The sequence below is a fragment of the Simochromis diagramma genome, unplaced genomic scaffold (genome assembly GCF_900408965.1).
Source record: "Simochromis diagramma unplaced genomic scaffold, fSimDia1.1 OVJJ01000302.1, whole genome shotgun sequence".
Taxonomy (NCBI): domain Eukaryota; kingdom Metazoa; phylum Chordata; class Actinopteri; order Cichliformes; family Cichlidae; genus Simochromis; species Simochromis diagramma.
Genome location: NW_024386792.1, coordinates 12,404,186 through 12,427,794, shown reverse-complemented (window position 1 = coordinate 12,427,794; position 23,609 = coordinate 12,404,186). Strand labels below are relative to the sequence as shown.

The following is a 23,609-nucleotide window of genomic DNA, read 5'->3' as shown; positions in this document are numbered from 1 at the left end:
TTTTCACAAGGCTTATTTCGCCTTCTTGCTAAGCATTGTAAGATTTTGGGTGCTGAACTGGCCTGCCAGCAGTCCAGACCTTTCACCAAGTGAAGACATTTGCAGCACCATAAAACATGACAGAGAAGAGCTGGGACTATGTGAAAGGGTGAAGTGCTGCAGTAAAGTTGCAATGGTGCTATCTTTTATACAGTCTATGGTTCACTCTATTAAGATGTGATTATTTCCAAGGTCCATTTAGTTTTAGTTAGCTGAAGCTAAACCAGAAGTTAAAACGAGATGGTAAAAAACATTTTTAGTTAATGTTACGACTGTTGTTGTAATGTTGTCTCATATGTAAATCTGAGTGTGCAGGTGCCTTTCCTTGATTGGTGCATCCATGGGACGGACCATACAGATTGGCTAATGACCTGGAGACAACATATAAGATGACACCGCCATGGACCTCAACCAGCAGGCTTTGTGTTACCTGTTTCTTTATACAGGAGCATGTAAGGGTGGACTGCCTTTTTATTTGATTACCCTTTTCTCATGTTTTTGTTAGTTAGGGACATTTTGGGGGACGTTATACTCTTACTTGTTAAACACATGCTCCCATCCACTCTCTTGGTCCAGAAGCTCCATAATCCAAGTGTCCCAACTCAGGTCTGATGGCATTTTTTCAGTGGTGTTTTTAACCTCTTGGGAACTTTCACTACATTCCTTACTTGATGCAGAAAGAAGAAACGAGTCAGGGATGCATAGCAAGCACAACAAGACACCAGCAGCCCAGACCTTTCACCAACTGAAGACATTTGCAGCACCATAAAACATGACAGAGAAGAGCTGGGACTATGTGAAAGGGTGAAGTGCTGCAGTAAAGTTGCAATGGTCCTATCTTTTATACAGTCTATGGTTCACTCTATTCGATTACCCTTTTCTCATGTTTTTGTTAGTTAGGGAGATAATACATTGTCATTTGGTTTTATTCTTTTCATAAATAAGTTTTGTACAACCTTTAGATACGGTCCCTTTTGTTTGTTGTTTTGGGGTCCACCCCGAAGCTGTAGTTCGCTCCTTTCCTTTGTTAGAATTCAATCACTGTGAAAAAAAATCACCATCAAAATTGTACTGGTTGTGTGATGTGCTGCTTGGGGTCAGACAGGGGTGGATCACCCTTATATTATGGTCTGGCCACCCTTAGACAGGCCATAACACTAACTAAAATGAAAATTAAAACTAGACTTATAACTGGCTGGCTGGTGTCCTTACCAGTGACCTTGGGTCTGAACTGTGGGCTCCTCTTTCCAGGTGTTCATACTGCCTAAGTGGCACCAAGATGTGCTGTCTTGCCTCTTTTGGGTTTTCTGCATGTTTCTGGCTCAACATGCAAGTATCCACTTCTTGACGTTCGCTGTTGGTTGCAGCCACTTGAGGTTTTTGGGCTCATTTGGGTTCTCAACACTGGGCGACTTTGACGGGAGTGAAAGCATCCTCACAACATAAATCACCACACTACCTGCTTTTGTTTCAGATTTTTTCTTTATCCTTGTTAACATGTTTGGGTACTGGGTTTACCTGTAATGCATTTTGTGCTCCAAAAGCTGTTATTTTGTGCAGCTGTGCTCCAAAAGCTGTTAGCATGACCTTTCTTATCATTAGATTGTGCCACACCAGCACCTGAGAGAAAAGCTTTGAGTTTGATTTTGTGTTTGTGTTTTGCAGGCACTCAGGAGAATAAGTCATGATGTTTCTTGTGTTTGTCATGTTAGTATCTCAGTGCTTGTCAATCACCAGTCAACAGTGTCACCACTGTGAACAACATCCTGCGACTGTTTGAGCCAAAACCTTCGAGAAGTCCCTGCAGCCGCTTCAAAACTCATCACTGAGCTCGATCTCTCTTTTAACACGCTGGAGACAACAATGAAAGATGACTTTCTTTCATATGCTGCTTTGAGGGCTTTGTTCGTGAACAACAACAGAATCAAAGCCATCCATGAAGAGACATTTCACCCGCTGATTAATTTGGAGAAACTGGACTTCCACAAACCAGTTGGAGACTTTGTCTTCTGGATGGTTTCAGAACCTGATTTCTCTCCACTATTTCAATCTTTTGGGAAACAAATATACAACACTGGGTCCTTCGGTTGTTAACTGATCTTGACTTTGTTGCTTAAACGTTGCAAACCGGCCTTCGGTGTGTCCTGTACATGAGGTCATTTTAGTACACCACAGCACGGTGAGTTTTTTGAGCTGATGAAGTTCAGCCAAAACAGGAAACATGCAGCAGGAGACAGTAACTTGTTTAAAATGTTATAAAAGGTACAATTAAAGATAATTTCACCCTACAGGGTTGTCAATGATCCAAGGATAAATGTCATTTATTTAAAAGCAGAAGCTGCAACTGATCGAGTGAATGTTTGTCTGAAAACTTAAACTGAACTCCAAGCGTACCATTGCTCCAGCTTACCATCTTTACCTGAGTGAATCAGTTTGTTGAACAATCTAAATGATTCAGAAAACTTCTGTGACATCAACTTAACTAAGGCTCATTACAAATTTCACAAAAACACTGCCTGAATACTTTTAATATTTTTTTTATTAGTTATTTTGTTTTGTTGTATTTTGATTTTAATAAAACAAAATAACATAAAGAATTAAATAATTTCTTTGTTTTTTTTTTAATTTAATTTATTTTACAAATAAATTAATAATAATATTACTAATAATAACAACAAATTAGTGCTGTCAGCGTAAACGTCATTAGTTAAAATGACGTTAACGCTGACAGCACTAATTTGTTGTTCCAGAGAGCAAGCCAAACACTGGTCTAGAAAAGGACGATCTCTAGTAGTGGTGCACTACTAGTAGATTTTGTTTTAACCTCCTAGGACCTGGTGTCCACATATGTGGACATAACATTTATGAGACCAAAATACAAAATTTTGCTCTTCAAAAACCTGATATCCACTTATGAGGGAGGACATTACACTGCCCCTGTCCAATCGAAATTTAAAATGAATGTCCTCATATGTGGATCTCATTTTTTTGAGAAACAAAAAAAAGATAGTCCGAATCTGATGTCTTTGTTTTCACATTCATCAGGTCCCAATCAACCCAAATGGCACAGAGAAATTAAAAATGCATGCCATGAAAGAGTTCAGGTCTTAGGATGTTAAAAATGTCCCTGCTGATGAGACCAGTGAATGTGGGGCGACGGTGGCAAGAAAAAACTCCCTCCTGGAGGAAGAAATCTTGGGAGGACCAGGCTCTCTGGGAGGACCCTTCCTCCTGAGGGCAATACTTACCAGTACTTGTCCTCCAGTGTGCGATGGTGGGCTGGGACGAGTGTTGTTTCTTCTCAGCATGATGATGACCTTCCTTCCATTTCCTGTTTCAGAACTGAGAATGAAGACAAAACTGGTTAACAAGGTAACAGGACATTTAAAAATTCTCTCACTTCAGGATGAGATGCTGTGTCTTCTTACGTTTCTCTTGTAAAACAGCATGTAGGCCGAGTGCTGCTGTTCCTCACAAGCTGCCGATCCTGTTGTGTGGAGCACCTGTGCGTCATTATAGGTGAGCCAGCGATCTGATGTAGAGTGCTGACTCTCCTCAGGATGGACAGAACTACAGATGTAGTGTCCTGAAATCACATTAAGACAAATGAATCCAACTTCTGGAAGTCAACTGATTCAAGCAAACAGTGATTTTGACTTAGTGCTTCTTAGAACATCAAAAGCTTTTGTGTGTGAGTCCTTCACTGAAAAGTAGCAAGTTTTCATTTTCTGTTTGTAACAAGTCTGTTGTTTTACCTGACTCTGTGCCTCCATAATGATTGATGATGCTGACAAGGCTATAACAGCCACCACCCTGAGAAGGAACAAATCCAAAGAGTGTTAGTTTCACAAAGTCTCACATCAGAGCCATAATTAAGCTGATTTGCTGAGGCCACGTCCACACTAATGCGTTTTCGTTTGAAAACACATCGTTTTCTCTCCACTTTGACCTCCCGTCCACACTGAGATGGCGTTTTCCTCAAGGAAAAACACAGCATCTTGAAAACGCTCTTGAAAACGCATACATTTCAAAACGGAGTTGTCTCGTCGCAGTGTGGACACTCGAAAACGCAGACTTTCTAAAACGATGACGCATTTTAGTCATGTGATGCAGTCATGTGAGCAATTAAACAAAGATAGCCGAGTGCATTATACAGCAGTTGTTGTGATTGCTCTCAACTTTGACAGCCCTAAAAAAGATTAATATCAGTTTGTACATGCTCCGGATAGCTTTTCTTCCAATTCTGTAATTCTCACTCACTTTTGCGCATGCGCAGGACTGGAACGTAAGCGTTTTCGGCCGTTTCAATGCAGACGCACAACTATTTGAAAATGACTGAAAACGCTAGTGTGGACACGGAGTTTTCAAATCTATCAGAGCTAGTGTGGACGTAGCCTGAGACGTTCTGCAGTCTGTTTTTACCTGATTGGATGGCACCACCAAGTCCCTCTGCAGCCTGACGGGGTCATCCACCTTCTGAATGTTGTAGGTTTGTGTAAAGCCAAACCTCTTGAGATGCAAGATCAGAACTCTGGCAGAAAAGAAAAAAAAACACAAACAAGGTAGAAAATAAGAAGAATGAGTGTCAAACACAAACAGAAGATGGGAGAAAACGACTGCTCAAGTATTGTCTCGAAAAACTCTGATATTTGATGCGCCACAGTTTGGAAACATGGTCAGTCGATCACTTCTGATGTGACCTTACTCACCTTGGCAGTGTATCAAAAGACGACTTCAGTTCTGAGGTCGTCCCTCCACAATCACAGCGAAACTCTATTTCTTGTTCCTGAACAACAGCACAGAGAAAACAGGCTTTATGGTAGAAAGAAATCTCAACATATGCACACACACATACACACAAACACTAACAAAAAAGGTGTGTTAAGATTGCTGACACTACAACTCTATTGGAATTTGTGATCTTACCTTCAAGTATGTCTCTAACATGTTTATAATAGACCCCTCTGGAACAAGGTCAAGAGACAAGCTGGTGAAGTCCTCTTGCTGTGATGATTGGTGACCACAGCTACACATTTCAGGAGTAACGTAGTTAAAGTAAAGATCAGGTAGGTGGAAAAGAGGTATATGAAAATATTGCAACCAGCTCTGCGTTTCTGAAAGACAGGCTTACCTCTTGCATGTCCTCATGTTTTCCATTTTAAAAATGTGATGCTCTTCTACTGGGCAGGTATAACTTTGGCCCAGGAGAGCTGCGTTCCTCTCCAGGTGAGGTGCGAGCCTTTTGACCTCATTGAGGAACAATGTTAGGAATTCATGAGCGTCCTGAAAGAAAAGCAGAGAGATTTAAAACAGTACATCAAAATCAGAAGGTAAAGCAAAAAACGAAATGTCCAAATAGCTGACGCACTTTCTGTGCACTGCCGGTGTATTCAGGAGCTTGACTGCTGAATGCCTTCTTAAAAGCTCTTAGGTGGTGATCTTTAAGGCCATAATCTGTTGACTCATGACAGTCCCTGACATCAATGAGCCTTCTGTAGAAAGGAAAGGGTAAACAGACATTTCTGCTGTTAGATCTCTTTGTTCTTCAGGTTTTTGAAGAAAGTAGAAGGTTGACGTAGCGCACCTTAAGAGCTGAGCTTCTGGATCTGTGCGCCACAAAACCTCCTGACGCCTGATGTCTCTTATGAACTCCTCAATGTTGAGGAGGCTCTGCAGGCAGGAGTTCATGTAGCAGGTGTTTCCGATATTTGGAAACCTGACACACACGCACAACGTTTACAGTATCAGTGTAAAAGAATTCATTTTCTCCACTTTGACAAAGTGAGCTTTGGTCTTTGTGCACCACGTGTACTCACCCGAAGCAGTCTATAGTCCCAGTTTGACTTTCTATTATTTTTCCACCGCATGCTACACTGCTCCAAAAAGGTAAAAACACAAACACAAAATTAGGAAAGATGTCAGGATGCTGAGCAGTGTATGTGCATGTATGCATGAGCTTTGAAGTTGAAACATTTTGGAGGACGTCTTTCTCTTACCTGTTAAACACATGCTCCCATCCACTCTCTTGGTCCAGAAGCTCCATAATCCAAGTGTCCCAACTCAGGTCTGCTGGGATCTTTTCCGTGGTGCTTCTTACCTGATATATATATATAGGACATAGCTGTGTGCCTCATTGATTTTAATTGCTCTCATTTAACTGTGATGAGTAAATGCTTGATGACAGTGACTCTTTCCATAAAACATACCTTCCCGGATTTAAAAAGAGAGCAGCGAGACCTTTTTTGTGTCTTCACAGTGTTGCTCTCTGCCTCTGCATCGCTGTCAGTTTGCTGCAGAGGACGAACAAACATAAGTTTATTAAAAAGTACATTTTAAAGAGAATGTGCATTTCATATGTTTTGTGTAAAAGCAAACCGAGGAACAGCAGAAGAACTGTCTCCATTTTCTCTTCTTTTGACCATTTTCAGGGTCAGCTGGTGTGGCAGCAACAGAAGCATCCGGGATGCTGATCAGGAGAAAAGTGTAAATGTTGTGGAAATTTATAAGAAGGAGTACATTTTGCTAATACAGATTGCTAATAAAGTGAATAACTGTAATGGAATACCAACATGAACAAAATCATGTATTTTATACATTTACACTCTACATTTTCAAACGCTAATCTCTGCATCCATATAAATAATAGACAAGACTAGAAGTAGTAAAAAAGATGTAAATACACAAGGTGGAAGAAAAATGCCAATAAAAGGGAAATAAAAGAGCTCCAACTAAACCACTGCTATAAATATCTCCAGCAGCATTAAAGACTGGCGCATTTCTTTACCTCTGATGAGACGTAGAAGGAATTTCCTTCTCTGCCACGTTTTGTTTGTGTAATTTCTGTTTAGAAACAAGAAAACCAACATCAGTAATGGCATAAAACAAACATACCAAGTGGGTCTCTCCATGAAAAGTGTCCAGTTAGAAAATTTGGTATTATTTCATATTATTTATCACTTTAGTGAGCTGTCAGCTCATGAAGCAGATATATAGGAATATCTTTAAATAAAATAAAAACAATTTATTCATGCCTTAAATTGAGTTTTAAAGTTTGTCCTATGAGATACAAAATCCTTCATTTGGTTCTGATCAAAATTCAGTTTTTACAGAAATCATCCATGAAGCTTCAAAAATGCTTATTCACCATAAAAAATATTTAGAGAAACATCCTGCAAGTCTCTTCGAACTTACCTTTCTGTGAAAAAAAGAAACCGTTTAAACATCTTTGAACTTAATTTGAGGACATAGCTGTGTGCTAAATTGCTCTTAATTCTTCTCATTTAACTGTGATGAGTAAATGCTTGATGACAGTGACTCTTTCCATAAAACATACCTTCCAGAATTTAAAAAGAAACCAGCGACACTTTTTTTGTGTCTTCACAGTGTTGCTTTCTGCCTCTGCATCGCTCTCAGTTTGCTGCAGAGGACGAACAAACATACGTTTATTAAAAAAGTAAAGTCACTTTAAATTAACAAGTGCAATTTAAAGAGAATGTGCATTTCATATGTTTGTGTAAAAGCAAACCGAGGAACAGCAGAGGTGTCTCCAGTTTCTCTTCTTTTGACCATTTTCAGCAACAGAAGCATCCGGGATGCTGATCAGGACAAAAGTGTAAATGTTATTTTTCAAAGTGCAAATTTTTAACAAGGAGTACATGCTGGAGATTGCAAATAAAAATTAATAACTGTAATGGAACAAAATCATGTATTTTGTACATTTACACTCTACATTTTCAAACGCTAATCTCTGAATCAATATAAATTATAGACAAGACTAGAAGTAGTAAAAAAGATGTAAATACAAAACACCAATAAAAGGGAAATAAAAGAGCTCCAACTAAACCACTGCTATAAATATCTCCAGCAGCATTAAAGACTGGCGCATTTCTTTACCTCTGATGAGACGTAGAAGGAATTTCCTTCTCTGCCACGTTTTGTTTGTGTGGTTTCTGTTTAGAAACAAGAAAACCAACATCAGTAATGGCATAAAACAAAGTATATGGTATGAAAATACAAAATCCTTCATTTGGATTCAAAATTCAGTTTTTACAGAAATCATCCAAGAAGCTCCCTTAAAAGTTTCAAAAATGCTTGTTTACCATAAGAAAATATTCAGAGAAATGTGCTGCGAGTCTCTTCAAACTTACCTTTCTGTGAAAAAGAAGTTTAAACATCTTTGGACTTGATGTGATCGCAGCGAAAATCTCCACAGCTTTGCAAAAGTTCAACTGAAAACAAGCAGTCAAAGGTTGTATATTTATAAACTTTCAGCATAGAATGTTCATACCCTGAACAGCAAACATCATCATTATGATGTATGGGGCTAGTTTGCATATTTTGGAATGTATGCTCATTTGAACTGTATGGTGCTCGTCTCCAAGCAACTGCTACAAAAACAGGTCAAGTCAAGTGGCTTTTATTGTCATTTTAACCACGTGCAGAGGTGCTGTACAGAGTGAAATGAGACAGCGTTCCTCCGAGACCCTGGTGCTATATATGACATATACAGACAAACCCAGGACTACATAAAGTGCAGTGTGCATAAATTGCAAAAATAAACAAGACAAAACAGTGCAAAACTAGACAGAACAGGACGAAACAGACACAAGACAATGGAAATGTGCAAAATGCTGAGTATTGTGCAAAAGTAACTTGGTGTCTGTAGGGGAGAGGGGCTCCAATGATCTTCTCAGCTGCTCTCACAATCCGTTGTAGGGTACTGCGATCCAATACGCTGCAGTTACCATACCAGACAGTGATGCAGCTACTTGGGATGCTCTCGTTAGTCCCACTGTAAAAGGTGGTGAGAATGGATGGTGGGAGATGGGCTTTCCTCAGCTTCTGCATGAAGTAGAGATGCTGCTGGGCCTTCTTGGTTATGGAGCTGGTGTTGAGGGAGCAGGAGAGGTTCTCCGCCAGGTGGACACCAAGAAATCTGGTGCTCTTGACGACCTCCACAGAGGATCCATTCATGTTAAGTGGGCAGTGATCCCACTGTGCTCTCCTGAAGTCAAACAATCTCTTTTGTTTTGTCCATGTTCAGAGACAGGTTGTTGACTCTACACCTCTACAGATGGCCCGCAGTGCAACCCTTCAGCTTCCTAGTAGATGCACCTATATACAACTTTAAAGACCTAGGAGACTTACTTCTCGTCACAGAGTTGTAGCATTCACAACATTTTCAGAAAACTTGAACTCAAGGTCAAAGTCACTGATATTCAAACTGACCCCAGAACTTTAGTAGATGCACCAATGGCATCAATTCAAAATCCTGCCCCTCGTTCTCGAATTATTGTTTTGACCAAGCTGAGTATACAATTATGAAACAATCATTTCCCATTTTTATTTCACTATCTGTAACTAAGACAAATAAACAGTATTTGGGACACAAGTTGCTATTAAAGTGGTTAGTGAGACTCCACATCTGATAACAGTATAACACACTGCTTATTTATCAGAATCAGAATCAGAATCAGAAAGGGTTTTATTGCCAAATGTTGAGCGGGTTTACAACATTAGGAAATTGCTGCGGTGCTTCAGTGCAAACATACTGTTATAAATACTGTTATAAATTAAGCTTAAATAGACATGAAAATAAAAATGAGAATAAGAATTAAAAGTGCTAAGTAGATAGATAGATATATACATGATATATACATGAGTGCAGGTGGTGATCAGTGCCAAACATGGAATGATGCAGTGAACACAGCGTAGGGTCATGTGTTAGTGGTGGGAACAGTCATACGGTTATTGTTCATGTGTTCAACAGCAGAGGGGAAGAAACTGTTCTTATGGCGAGAGGTTCTGGTGCGAATGGACCGGAGCCTCCTGCCTGAGGGGAGCAGGTCAAACAGACTGTGTCCAGGGTGAGAAGGGTCAGCTGAGATCCGAGCTGCACGCCTCAGTGTCCTGGAGGTGTACAGGTCCTGCAGAGATGGGAGTCTGCAGCCAATCACCTTCTCAGCAGAGCGCACAACACGCTGCAGTCTCTGTTTGTTCCTGATAGTGGCTCCAGCGTACCACACGGTGATGGAGGAGGTGAGGATGGACTCGATGATTGCAGTGTAGAATTGCATCATCGTCCGTGTTGGCAGGTTGAATTTCTTCAGCTGCTTCAGCAAGTACATCCTCTGCTGGGCTTTCTTAATGACCTCAAGTGGCTTTCTTAAAACCACTTGAGGTTTTTGGGCTCATTTGGGTTCTCAACACTGGGCGACTTTGACGGGAGTGAAAGCATCCTCACAACATAAATCACCACACTACCTGCTTTTGTTTCAGATTTTTTCTTTATCCTTGTTAACATGTTTGGGTACTGGGTTTACCTGTAATGCATTTTGTGCTCCAAAAGCTGTTATTTTGTGCAGCTGTGCTCCAAAAGCTGTTAGCATGACCTTTCTTATCATTAGATTGTGCCACACCAGCACCTGAGAGAAAAGCTTTGAGTTTGATTTTGTGTTTGTGTTTTGCAGGCACTCAGGAGAATAAGTCATGATGTTTCTTGTGTTTGTCATGTTAGTATCTCAGTGCTTGTCAATCACCAGTCAACAGTGTCACCACTGTGAACAACATCCTGCGACTGTTTGAGCCAAAACCTTCGAGAAGTCCCTGCAGCCGCTTCAAAACTCATCACTGAGCTCGATCTCTCTTTTAACACGCTGGAGACAACAATGAAAGATGACTTTCTTTCATATGCTGCTTTGAGGGTTTTGTTCGTGAACAACAACAGAATCAAAGCCATCCATGAAGAGACATTTCACCCGCTGATTAATTTGGAGAAACTGGACTTCCACAAACCAGTTGGAGACTTTGTCTTCTGGATGGTTTCAGAACCTGATTTCTCTCCACTATTTCAATCTTTTGGGAAACAAATATACAACACTGGGTCCGGTTGTTGTTAACTGATCTTGACTTTGTTGCTTAAACGTTGCAAACCGGCCTTCGGTGTGTCCTGTACATGAGGTCATTTAGTACACCACAGCACGGTGAGTTTTTTGAGCTGATGAAGTTCAGCCAAAACAGGAAACATGCAGCAGGAGACAGTAACTTGTTAAAATGTTATAAAAGGTACAATTAAAGATTTTCACCCTACAGGGTTGTCAATGATCCAAGGATAAATGTCATTTATTTAAAAGCAGAAGCTGCAACTGATCGAGTGAATGTTTGTCTGAAAACTTAAACTGAACTCCAAGCGTACCATTGCTCCAGCTTACCATCTTTACCTGAGTGAATCAGTTTGTTGAACAATCTAAATGATTCAGAAACTTCTGTGACATCAACTTAACTAAGGCTCATTACAAATTTCACAAAACACTGCTGAATACTTTTAATATTTTTTTTATTAGTTATTTTTGTTTTGTTGTTATTTTGATTTTAATAAAACAAAATAACATAAAGAATTAAATAATTTCTTTGTTTTTTTTTAATTTAATTTATTTTACAAATAAATTAATAATAATATTACTAATAATAACAACAAATTAGTGCTGTCAGCGTAAACGTCATTAGTTAAAATGACGTTAACGCTGACAGCACTAATTTGTTGTTCCAGAGAGCAAGCCAAACACTGGTCTAGAAAAGGACGATCTCTAGTAGTGGTGCACTACTAGTAGATTTTGTTTTAACCTCCTAGGACCTGGTGTCCACATATGTGGACATAACATTTATGAGACCAAAATACAAAATTTTGCTCTTCAAAAACCTGATATCCACTTATGAGGGAGGACATTACACTGCCCCTGTCCAATCGAAATTTAAAATGAATGTCCTCATATGTGGATCTCATTTTTTTGAGAAACAAAAAAAAGATAGTCCGAATCTGATGTCTTTGTTTTCACATTCATCAGGTCCCAATCAACCCAAATGGCACAGAGAAATTAAAAATGCATGCCATGAAAGAGTTCAGGTCTTAGGATGTTAAAAATGTCCCTGCTGATGAGACCAGTGAATGTGGGGCGACGGTGGCAAGAAAAAACTCCCTCCTGGAGGAAGAAATCTTGGGAGGACCAGGCTCTCTGGGAGGACCCTTCCTCCTGAGGGCAATACTTACCAGTACTTGTCCTCCAGTGTGCGATGGTGGGCTGGGACGAGTGTTGTTTCTTCTCAGCATGATGATGACCTTCCTTCCATTTCCTGTTTCAGAACTGAGAATGAAGACAAAACTGGTTAACAAGGTAACAGGACATTTAAAAATTCTCTCACTTCAGGATGAGATGCTGTGTCTTCTTACGTTTCTCTTGTAAAACAGCATGTAGGCCGAGTGCTGCTGTTCCTCACAAGCTGCCGATCCGGTTGTGTGGAGCACCTGTGCGTCATTATAGGTGAGCCAGCGATCTGATGTAGAGTGCTGACTCTCCTCAGGATGGACAGAACTACAGATGTAGTGTCCTGAAATCACATTAAGACAAATGAATCCAACTTCTGGAAGTCAACTGATTCAAGCAAACAGTGATTTTGACTTAGTGCTTCTTAGAACATCAAAAGCTTTTGTGTGTGAGTCCTTCACTGAAAAGTAGCAAGTTTTCATTTTCTGTTTGTAACAAGTCTGTTGTTTTACCTGACTCTGTGCCTCCATAATGATTGATGATGCTGACAAGACTATAACAGCCACCACCCTGAGAAGGAACAAATCCAAAGAGTGTTAGTTTCACAAAGTCTCACATCAGTGCCATAATTAAGCTGATTTGCTGAGGCTACGTCCACACTAATGCGTTTTCGTTTGAAAACACATCGTTTTCTCTCCGCTTTGACCTCCCGTCCACACTGAGATGGCGTTTTCCTCAAGGAAAAACACAGCATCTTGAAAACGCTCTCGAAAACGCATACATTTCAAAACGGAGTTGTCTCGTCGCAGTGTGGACACTCGAAAACGCAGACTTTCTAAAACGATGACGCATTTTAGTCATGTGATGCAGTCATGTGAGCAATTAAACAAAGATAGCCGAGTGCATTATACAGCAGTTGTTGTGATTGCTCTCAACTTTGACAGCCCTAAAAAAGATTAATATCAGTTTGTACATGCTCCGGATAGCTTTTCTTCCAATTCTGTAATTCTCACTCACTTTTGCGCATGCGCAGGACTGGAACGTAAGCGTTTTCGGCCGTTTCAATGCAGACGCACAACTATTTGAAAATGACTGAAAACGCTAGTGTGGACACGGAGTTTTCAAATCTATCAGAGCTAGTGTGGACGTAGCCTGAGACGTTCTGCAGTCTGTTTTTACCTGATTGGATGGCACCACCAAGTCCCTCTGCAGCCTGACGGGGTCATCCACCTTCTGAATGTTGTAGGTTTGTGTAAAGCCAAACCTCTTCAGATGCAAGATCAGAACTCTGGCAGAAAAGAAAAAAAAACACAAACAAGGTAGAAAATAGAAGAAAGAGAATGAGTGTCAAACACAAACAGAAGATGGGAGAAAACGACTGCTCAAGTATTGTCTCGAAAAACTCTGATATTTGATGCGCCACAGTTTGGAAACATGGTCAGTCGATCACTTCTGATGTGACCTTACTCACCTTGGCAGTGTATCAAAAGACGACTTCAGTTCTGAGGTCGTCCCTCCACAATCACAGCGAAATTCTATTTCTTGTTCCTGAACAACAGCACAGAGAAAACAGGCTTTATGGTAGAAAGAAATCTCAACATATGCACACACACATACACACAAACACTAACAAAAAAGGTGTGTTAAGATTGCTGACACTACAACTCTATTGGAATTTGTGATCTTACCTTCAAGTATGTCTCTAACATGTTTATAATAGACCCCTCTGGAACAAGGTCAAGAGACAAGCTGGTGAAGTCCTCTTGCTGTGATGATTGGTGACCACAGCTACACATTTCAGGAGTAACGTAGTTAAAGTAAAGATCAGGTAGGTGGAAAAGAGGTATATGAAAATATTGCAACCAGCTCTGCGTTTCTGAAAGACAGGCTTACCTCTTGCATGTCCTCATGTTTTCCATTTTAAAAATGTGATGCTCTTCTACTGGGCAGGTATAACTTTGGCCCAGGAGAGCTGCGTTCCTCTCCAGGTGAGGTGCGAGCCTTTTGACCTCATTGAGGAACAATGTTAGGAATTCATGAGCGTCCTGAAAGAAAAGCAGAGAGATTTAAAACAGTACATCAAAATCAGAAGGTAAAGCAAAAAAACGAAATGTCCAAATAGCTGACGCACTTTCTGTGCACTGCCGGTGTATTCAGGAGCTTGACTGCTGAATGCCTTCTTAAAAGCTCTTAGGTGGTGATCTTTAAGGCCATAATCTGTTGACTCATGACAGTCCCTGACATCGATGAGCCTTCTGTAGAAAGGAAAGGGTAAACAGACATTTCTGCTGTTAGATCTCTTTGTTCTTCAGGTTTTTGAAGAAAGTAGAAGGTTGACGTAGCGCACCTTAAGAGCTGAGCTTCTGGATCTGTGCGCCACAAAACCTCCTGACGCCTGATGTCTCTTATGAACTCCTCAATGTTGAGGAGGCTCTGCAGGCAGGAGTTCATGTAGCAGGTGTTTCCGATATTTGGAAACCTGACACACACGCACAACGTTTACAGTATCAGTGTAAAAGAATTCATTTTCTCCACTTTGACAAAGTGAGCTTTGGTCTTTGTGCACCACGTGTACTCACCCGAAGCAGTCTATAGTCCCAGTTTGACTTTCTATTATTTTTCCACCGCATGCTACACTGCTCCAAAAAGGTAAAAACACAAACACAAAATTAGGAAAGATGTCAGGATGCTGAGCAGTGTATGTGCATGTATGCATGAGCTTTGAAGTTGAAACATTTTGGAGGACGTCTTTCTCTTACCTGTTAAACACATGCTCCCATCCACTCTCTTGGTCCAGAAGCTCCATAATCCAAGTGTCCCAACTCAGGTCTGCTGGGATCTTTTCCGTGGTGCTTCTTACCTGATATATATATATAGGACATAGCTGTGTGCCTCATTGATTTTAATTGCTCTCATTTAACTGTGATGAGTAAATGCTTGATGACAGTGACTCTTTCCATAAAACATACCTTCCCGGATTTAAAAAGAGAGCAGCGAGACCTTTTTTGTGTCTTCACAGTGTTGCTCTCTGCCTCTGCATCGCTGTCAGTTTGCTGCAGAGGACGAACAAACATAAGTTTATTAAAAAGTACATTTTAAAGAGAATGTGCATTTCATATGTTTTGTGTAAAAGCAAACCGAGGAACAGCAGAAGAACTGTCTCCATTTTCTCTTCTTTTGACCATTTTCAGGGTCAGCTGGTGTGGCAGCAACAGAAGCATCCGGGATGCTGATCAGGAGAAAAGTGTAAATGTTGTGGAAATTTATAAGAAGGAGTACATTTTGCTAATACAGATTGCTAATAAAAGTGAATAACTGTAATGGAATACCAACATGAACAAAATCATGTATTTTATACATTTACACTCTACATTTTCAAACGCTAATCTCTGCATCCATATAAATAATAGACAAGACTAGAAGTAGTAAAAAAGATGTAAATACACAAGGTGGAAGAAAAATGCCAATAAAAGGGAAATAAAAGAGCTCCAACTAAACCACTGCTATAAATATCTCCAGCAGCATTAAAGACTGGCGCATTTCTTTACCTCTGATGAGACGTAGAAGGAATTTCCTTCTCTGCCACGTTTTGTTTGTGTAATTTCTGTTTAGAAACAAGAAAACCAACATCAGTAATGGCATAAAACAAACATACCAAGTGGGTCTCTCCATGAAAAGTGTCCAGTTAGAAAATTTGGTATTATTTCATATTATTTATCACTTTAGTGAGCTGTCAGCTCATGAAGCAGATATATAGGAATATCTTTAAATAAAATAAAAACAATTTATTCATGCCTTAAATTGAGTTTTAAAGTTTGTCCTATGAGATACAAAATCCTTCATTTGGTTCTGATCAAAATTCAGTTTTTACAGAAATCATCCATGAAGCTTCAAAAATGCTTATTCACCATAAAAAATATTTAGAGAAACATCCTGCAAGTCTCTTCGAACTTACCTTTCTGTGAAAAAAAACCGTTTAAACATCTTTGAACTTAATTTGAGGACATAACTGTGTGCTAAATTGCTCTTAATTCTTCTCATTTAACTGTGATGAGTAAATGCTTGATGACAGTGACTCTTTCCATAAAACATACCTTCCAGAATTTAAAAAGAAACCAGCGACACTTTTTTTGTGTCTTCACAGTGTTGCTTTCTGCCTCTGCATCGCTCTCAGTTTGCTGCAGAGGACGAACAAACATACGTTTATTAAAAAAGTAAAGTCACTTTAAATTAACAAGTGCAATTTAAAGAGAATGTGCATTTCATATGTTTGTGTAAAAGCAAACCGAGGAACAGCAGAGGTGTCTCCAGTTTCTCTTCTTTTGACCATTTTCAGCAACAGAAGCATCCGGGATGCTGATCAGGACAAAAGTGTAAATGTTATTTTTCAAAGTGCAAATTTTTAACAAGGAGTACATGCTGGAGATTGCAAATAAAAATTAATAACTGTAATGGAACAAAATCATGTATTTTGTACATTTACACTCTACATTTTCAAACGCTAATCTCTGAATCAATATAAATTATAGACAAGACTAGAAGTAGTAAAAAAGATGTAAATACAAAACACCAATAAAAGGGAAATAAAAGAGCTCCAACTAAACCACTGCTATAAATATCTCCAGCAGCATTAAAGACTGGCGCATTTCTTTACCTCTGATGAGACGTAGAAGGAATTTCCTTCTCTGCCACGTTTTGTTTGTGTGGTTTCTGTTTAGAAACAAGAAAACCAACATCAGTAATGGCATAAAACAAAGTATATGGTATGAAAATACAAAATCCTTCATTTGGATTCAAAATTCAGTTTTTACAGAAATCATCCAAGAAGCTCCCTTAAAAGTTTCAAAAATGCTTGTTTACCATAAGAAAATATTCAGAGAAATGTGCTGCGAGTCTCTTCAAACTTACCTTTCTGTGAAAAAGAAGTTTAAACATCTTTGGACTTGATGTGATCGCAGCGAAAATCTCCACAGCTTTGCAAAAGTTCAACTGAAAACAAGCAGTCAAAGGTTGTATATTTATAAACTTTCAGCATAGAATGTTCATACCCTGAACAGCAAACATCATCATTATGATGTATGGGGCTAGTTTGCATATTTTGGAATGTATGCTCATTTGAACTGTATGGTACTCGTCTCCAAGCAACTGCTACAAAAACAGGTCAAGTCAAGTGGCTTTTATTGTCATTTTAACCACGTGCAGAGGTACTGTACAGAGTGAAATGAGACAGCGTTCCTCCGAGACCCTGGTGCTATATATGACATATACAGACAAACCCAGGACTACATAAAGTGCAGTGTGCATAAATTGCAAAAATAAACAAGACAAAACAGTGCAAAACTAGACAGAACAGGACGAAACAGACACAAGACAATGGAAATGTGCAAAATGCTGAGTATTGTGCAAAAGTAACTTGGTGTCTGTAGGGGAGAGGGGCTCCAATGATCTTCTCAGCTGCTCTCACAATCCGTTGTAGGGTACTGCGATCCAATACGCTGCAGTTACCATACCAGACAGTGATGCAGCTACTTGGGATGCTCTCGTTAGTCCCACTGTAAAAGGTGGTGAGAATGGATGGTGGGAGATGGGCTTTCCTCAGCTTCTGCATGAAGTAGAGATGCTGCTGGGCCTTCTTGGTTATGGAGCTGGTGTTGAGGGAGCAGGAGTGGTTCTCCACCAGGTGGACACCAAGAAATCTGGTGCTCTTGACGACCTCCACAGAGGATCCATTCATGTTAAGTGGGCAGTGATCCCACTGTGCTCTCCTGAAGTCAAACAATCTCTTTTGTTTTGTCCACGTTCAGAGACAGGTTGTTGACTCTACACCTCTACAGATGGCCCGCAGTGCAACCCTTCAGCTTCCTAGTAGATGCACCTATATACAACTTTAAAGACCTAGGAGACTTACTTCTCGTCACAGAGTTGTAGCATTCACAACATTTTCAGAAAACTTGACCTTTGAACTTGAGGTCAAGGTCACTGATATTCAAACTGACCCCAGAACTTTAGTAGATGCACCAATGGCATCAATTCAAAATCCTGCCCCTCGTTCTCGAATTATTGTTTTGACCAAGCTGAGTATACAATTATGAAACAATCATTTCCCATTTTTATTTCACTATCTGTAACTAAGACAAATAAACAGTATTTGGGACACAAGTTGCTATTAAAGTGGTTAGTGAGACTCCACATCTGATAACAGTATAACACACTGCTTATTTATGTAAAATTGTCATCAATAAATGTGTTCAAAACAGAAGCTACACTGGCTTTAAAAGTTTTTGTTAACTCTGTCTGCTCTTACCCGTTTCTTTTGCTCTCTGCTGTCTTCATCCTCCATCCAACTCTACAGCTATTTTTAGGGATGACATGATGAAACTGAAGGGTGTCTGGGCACCGAAAAAAGAAAAGAAGAGAGATTGGATTAGGCTGCAGCTGGCGTGCCATTCTCTCACTTCAGGATGAGAAGCTGTGTCTTCTTACTTTTCTCTTGTAAAACAGCATGTAGGCTGAGTGCTGCTGTTCCTCACAAGCTGCAGATCCAGTTGTGTGCAGCACCTGTGCGTCATTATAGGTGAGCCAAGGATCTGATGTAGAGTGTGGACTCTCCTCAAGATGGACAGAATTACAGATGCAGCAGCTGTTTCCGATGTATGGAAACCTGACACACAAAAGTTTACAGTATCAGTGTAAAAAAATGTCCTTTGACCTTTACTTTTGTCAAACAGCGGCCATATGGACTTGTACTGAACATCGACAGCACGAGAGGTAACGTGGCAAAGTAACAGAATAACTGATTAAACAAAGATGCGCCAATACAATACGAGGAATAAAATAAATGAAATGAAATACAAAACACAAAAATACGGCAGTGGCCCCTGTCTGTGCAGAACAAAATACAAAGAACTAAATCACACAAGGCTCCTTTAAAAAATTTGGAAGTGTTACATACATTTTTATAAATACTTACATTCCACAGAAATCTCAGCTCACTTGCAATACTGGAGCACACAGACGATCTCGCAGCTTATCCCTTGCATGGAGAAAATGGCCGCTCCACGCTGCACATACAGGTCCTTTGCATCATACATTTAAGAAATACATCATCTTGTTAAAATACTGACGTTGTGCCACTGCACTACAATTATAACAGTATGTTTCAATGAGTTATGTGCATATTTAACAATTCCTTACCAACAATTTAACTCCTTCACAACATTCCCGTTCCACATCCACAACAAAAAGAAAGGTAAACAGGAAGTCCCAAGATGCATTTCTTGTTAAGTGTTTTTGGAAAACTGCAGCCCTTAAGCACTGCCCCCCACCCCCCAGTGACCACAATATGCAACTACACAAACCTATAAAATTAACAGCTTCAAGTGCACACAACATGCAGATAACCCAAGAAATAGCACAAGCAATAACATTAAATTATCCAACAACATTCTTGTCTTACCATACATGGAAACAAAGAAACAACATTTTAAGACCCCTTTTTGAACCTTAAATGGATATTTGGTTAACTGAAATGGAAAATATTATTATTAATTTACCACTCGGCTACACTCTCCCCTGCAATCAGTCAATGCCCTCGGTGACTACTAAACCTCGACTGAATGGAAACCCCCCCGCAGTGTTGTTTTTCTTTTTTTCCAAACAGAGCTGCCCCTAGACTTGTTCAAATCTGAGATGCCATGTCAGTGCTAATTGCTACAGCATTGCAGGCAGATTTGGGCAGATGAAACAGGTTTGAATGTGACCCTGCAGTACTGCAGATTTGACCTAAGGTGTCCACAGTCGTAAATTCCAGCGGAGATGCCAGAGGGATCAACTGCAACCCAACCAGTGAACCTGCAAATTGGTTTTGTATGGTTTTTTTGGCTTTTTCTCTACTCATTTTTTGTCATGTTGGATTATAGAATCAAGAACATTTGAATTCCCAGTCAACACAGAACACAGAAATAAGTGCATCTCTAGGCCTGGATGTGCCTTTCTCCTTCAAACGATCAAAACAAAATCAGCATTAGCTCAGAGTAGGTTGATTGGATAAGCATAGTTGAAGTGATTTAACTGATTATTATTTAGTTTTATTTGCATTTCATTTAGCTTTTTTCCCCTGCCAAACTGCTTTAATAAAATATCCTGTAATAGGTCCAAATGGTGGATATTCACTTTTTAAACTTTTGTTAAGCAGTGCAGGTAAAAATCTGAGTATTTATCCTTATTAGTGCAAATAGCTTTTACAGGTTACTCCAGCCCTTTAAATACTGCAGGCCCCTAAAATTGACCATGTTATTAAGAAGTGCACCAATCTAGAGGGGAGCTGTCATAACAGGTGGGACTGTTAGGATTTGACCTGCAAGGCTACTCAGGTTTTGCTTATCTCATCAGGGGAAGCAGGGAGGACGTGCCGACTTCAACGTATTTAGAGCTGGGCGAGTCCCCCCACCCACATCAGCTCCATCTGAATTGTGCATTTCCTTCTGGGTAAGACCCATAGGATCAGAGATTGCAACCGTTTAACCACAGAGCTGATCCAGGCTTCCTGTATTTGTGGTGCCGGTCCTGCTGATCCTACCGGAAGTGTTTTACAATAGAAAAACTGTCAAGTGCTGCTCTCTTGTGGTTAAAAGTGAGACTGTCAGTAGCCATGTCACTTGCTTTTACTCTGCAGGAGACTAAATAAATAAAACAAAACTAACTGATGAATGAATGAATAATCTAAGAGTTCAAATAGATCGTGGCTTTTATTGGTCATATTCTTTTTTCACTCTGGGACTGCCATTAAAATGTATATTCACAAATTACACTGTTTGCCAAATTTGTGTCGGTAAAACCAAACCATAGCAGGTCTCACATTCACTCCTCATGCTATCCCTCTGTCACAAATCACCCTTCACACTGGTCTTCACACACTCCAACCTGCCTGCATTATTTTCTTCACCTCTCTGCATTGCCCGTTGTTTTGAATGGCACGCACCAGATACATAACACAGCTACCTTCACTACTTATACTTCTGCAGCTCTGTTGTTACACCTTTCTCCCACTCATTCACAAGTATTCTGTCTTCCTTCTACTGACTTTTATACATCTTCTCTCCAGAGCACACATCCACCTGCTCCCTGCTCTCACAATGTCGCTTGCAAACATCAGTTCATGGAGACTCCTGCCTGACCCCATCAGTAAACCTACCCACTACTATTGCAAACAAGAAGAAGCTCAGAGTCAATCACTGATGTAATTCCACCCTCACCTTAAACCCATCTGGGACTCGTACTGAAAATCTCACCACTCTATCAAGGTACAACTCCTGACAAAGTCTCCTCTCAAAGCAAACATTCCTCTCAGTGCAGGTGATATGAAGAAGACACTGTTGAAAATAGCCCAGTAACCTGAAAAAGTGGGGAAACAGTGCCTAGGAAATATGCTCACAAAACCCTAAATCAAAACAAATTTCACTCTATGAAAGTGCAAACACCACATAATGCAGGTTTTTATTGACAGCAATGACAAATGAGTTTAATCCAGAACATACTGTACACTCTCCCCTTTGAACAATAAAGATCACCCCCATTCTCTGCGACCTGCTGGAGCGGGGGGGCTAGGAGGAGGAGTTGGGACCTTTTTTACTGGGGAGAACATAGCTAGGATTTAATGATTTAACAAATCTTAAAATCCTTTGTCCTCCACAATGCAAAGGGCTGGAAGTCCTCAATCACCATGCAACCAGGTTTTCATCTATTGAGATTGTTCCCTGAGGAAAGACAATAAAAACAAAGCACAAATATAAATATCACACAGTAACTATTGCATTGTATAATATTGTTATATCATTAGTAACTTAGCGATGCTATTATTACCATGGCATTTGATGGCTCACCTGGTGCTCCACAATCGGTGTTCCCATTATCTCATGCAAAGCGCGGTAGTGCCTAAGCAGGGATGAGGTGTTGTTGTTATACCCAGCTCCCTGGCACTGCAAAACACTTCACTTTTACAAAAGTAAATACAGCTTAACATAAATTGTATTGGCACCATCAGTATATGAAAATACATCTTCTGTAGAAATACCTTGTTGGGAGGAATAAAATGAAAATGTTCCCACACAGGGGAGGACATCCTCCTCTTCTTAGCTGGCTCCATTCTCTCCTGAGTTTCTCTCCTCACTCTCATAAACCTCCAAACTGCCTCCCAACTGTCTCCAAACTCTCACTAACCGCAGCTCTCCATCAAACACCCACATTTTGATTGAAGTCTGAGGGGTTTGTATCGCTGTCATATCTCGCGGCAAAGTTCGAACCACTTCATGAACTAGTCACGTGGTACAGCCGGGCAGCGAGGCTTCGGACGTCATCATTTTCAGCTCCTCCCATAAATGAAGCAAGCCTCGATACGCGCATCGTGGAAACGCCCCCTCCATTACTCGACACAAGCTTCGAAGCCTCGATACAGAACGTCACATCACTAGCATACATGCACATCCAGTGCTCAGTGTCTAATTGTGTGTTTGTGTTTTTACCCTTTTGCAGTAGCGTAGTGAAACATTTGGGCGGTGGATAAATAATGGAAAATAAAATTCAGACTACAGACGGCTTCAGGTGAGTACACGTGGTGCACAAGGACCAAAGCTCACTTCTAACCTGGACAAAATGAATTATTTTGCCTGATACTGTAAACTTTGTTTGTTGTCAGGTTTCCATACATCGGAAACAGCTGCGGCATCTGTAACTGTCCATCCTGGAGGAGAGTCCACACTCTACATCAGATCCTTGGCTCACCTTAATGACGCACAGGTGCTGCACACAACTGGATCTGCAGCTTGTGAGGAACAGCAGCACTCAGCCTACATGCTGTTTTACAAGAGAAAAGTAAGAAGACCAGCTCTTCATCCTGAAGTGAGAGAATGGCACGCCAGCTGCAGCTAATCCAATCTCTCTCTTTTTCTTTTTCGGTGCCCAGACACCCTTCAGTTTCATCATGTCATCCCTAAAAATGGCTGTAGAGTTGGATGGAGGATGAAGACAGCAGAGAGCAAAAGAACAGGTAAGAGCAGACGGTAGTCAGAGTTAACAAAAACTTTAAAGCCAGTGTAGCTTCTGTTTTGAACACATTTTATGATGAAATTTTACATAAATAAGCAGTGTGTTATACTGTTATCAGATGTGGAGTCTAACTAACCACTTAATAGCAACTTGTGTCCCAAATACTGTTTATTTGTCTTAGTTACAGATAGTGAAATAAAAATGGAAAATGATTGTTTCATAATTGTATACTCAGCTTGGTCGAGAACGAGGGGCAGGATTTTGAATTGATGCCATTGGTGCATCTACTAAAGTTCTGGGGTCAGTTTGAATATCAGTGACCTTGACCTCAAGTTCAAAGGTCAAGTTTTCTGAAAATCTTGTGAATGGTTCACCTGGCGGAGAACCTCTCCTGCTCCCTCAACACCAGCTCCATAACCAAGAAGGCCCAGCAGCATCTCTACTTCATGCAGAAGCTGAGGAAAGCCCATCTCCCACCATCGCAGT

The 23,609-nt window shown here is 40.3% G+C and overlaps 1 protein-coding gene and 1 long non-coding RNA gene across 7 annotated transcripts; one reads left to right on the top strand and one right to left on the bottom strand.

The window, feature by feature from the left end:
* Nucleotides 1-957: 957 nt before the first annotated feature.
* LOC120729117 lies at nucleotides 958-11,127 on the top strand. The gene is made up of 2 exons (XR_005694850.1): nucleotides 958-1,415; nucleotides 10,220-11,127. It is a non-coding gene; the product is annotated as an uncharacterized LOC120729117 (long non-coding RNA).
* On the bottom strand, nucleotides 3,074-19,373 carry LOC120729116 (ubiquitin carboxyl-terminal hydrolase 37-like). Of its 6 annotated transcripts, none has more exons than XM_040024569.1 (23): nucleotides 13,552-13,628; nucleotides 13,260-13,368; nucleotides 12,593-12,650; nucleotides 12,266-12,423; nucleotides 12,086-12,179; nucleotides 8,187-8,267; nucleotides 7,933-7,988; nucleotides 7,565-7,634; nucleotides 7,373-7,456; nucleotides 6,824-6,879; nucleotides 6,415-6,505; nucleotides 6,246-6,329; nucleotides 6,036-6,136; nucleotides 5,856-5,915; nucleotides 5,624-5,755; nucleotides 5,408-5,531; nucleotides 5,171-5,322; nucleotides 4,966-5,065; nucleotides 4,749-4,825; nucleotides 4,462-4,570; nucleotides 3,795-3,852; nucleotides 3,468-3,625; nucleotides 3,074-3,381 (listed from the first exon to the last, which is right to left on the bottom strand). In XM_040024569.1, the coding sequence occupies exons 2-23, from the start codon at nucleotides 13,304-13,306 to the stop codon at nucleotides 3,376-3,378; spliced, it is 1,956 nt and encodes a 651-aa protein (XP_039880503.1). In that variant the 5' UTR covers nucleotides 13,307-13,368; nucleotides 13,552-13,628; the 3' UTR covers nucleotides 3,074-3,375. The 6 variants fall into 6 exon arrangements, 5 of the variants coding, with proteins under 5 accessions (XP_039880503.1, XP_039880504.1, XP_039880507.1 ...); XM_040024570.1 differs by having other exon boundaries at nucleotides 5,856-5,912; XR_005694849.1 differs by lacking the exons at nucleotides 3,074-3,381; nucleotides 3,468-3,625; nucleotides 3,795-3,852; ... (12 more) ...; nucleotides 7,565-7,634; nucleotides 7,933-7,988 and adding exons at nucleotides 13,769-13,868; nucleotides 13,974-14,125; nucleotides 14,212-14,335; ... (11 more) ...; nucleotides 18,564-18,741; nucleotides 19,051-19,373 and having other exon boundaries at nucleotides 8,247-8,267.
* Nucleotides 19,374-23,609: the final 4,236 nt, after the last annotated feature.

Excerpts from the sequence above, each read along its gene's own strand:
- LOC120729116 (XM_040024569.1), bottom strand. The coding sequence starts at position 13,306 with ATGACCCCGTCAGGCTGCAGAGGGACTTGGTGGTGCCATCCAATCAG. Across the intron at positions 5,916-6,035 it reads TGGGAGCATGTGTTTAACAG|CAGTGTAGCATGCGGTGGAA; the intron begins GTAAGAGAAAGA and ends ACCTTTTTGGAG. Across the intron at positions 5,323-5,407 it reads ACACCGGCAGTGCACAGAAA|GACGCTCATGAATTCCTAAC; the intron begins GTGCGTCAGCTA and ends CTTTTCTTTCAG.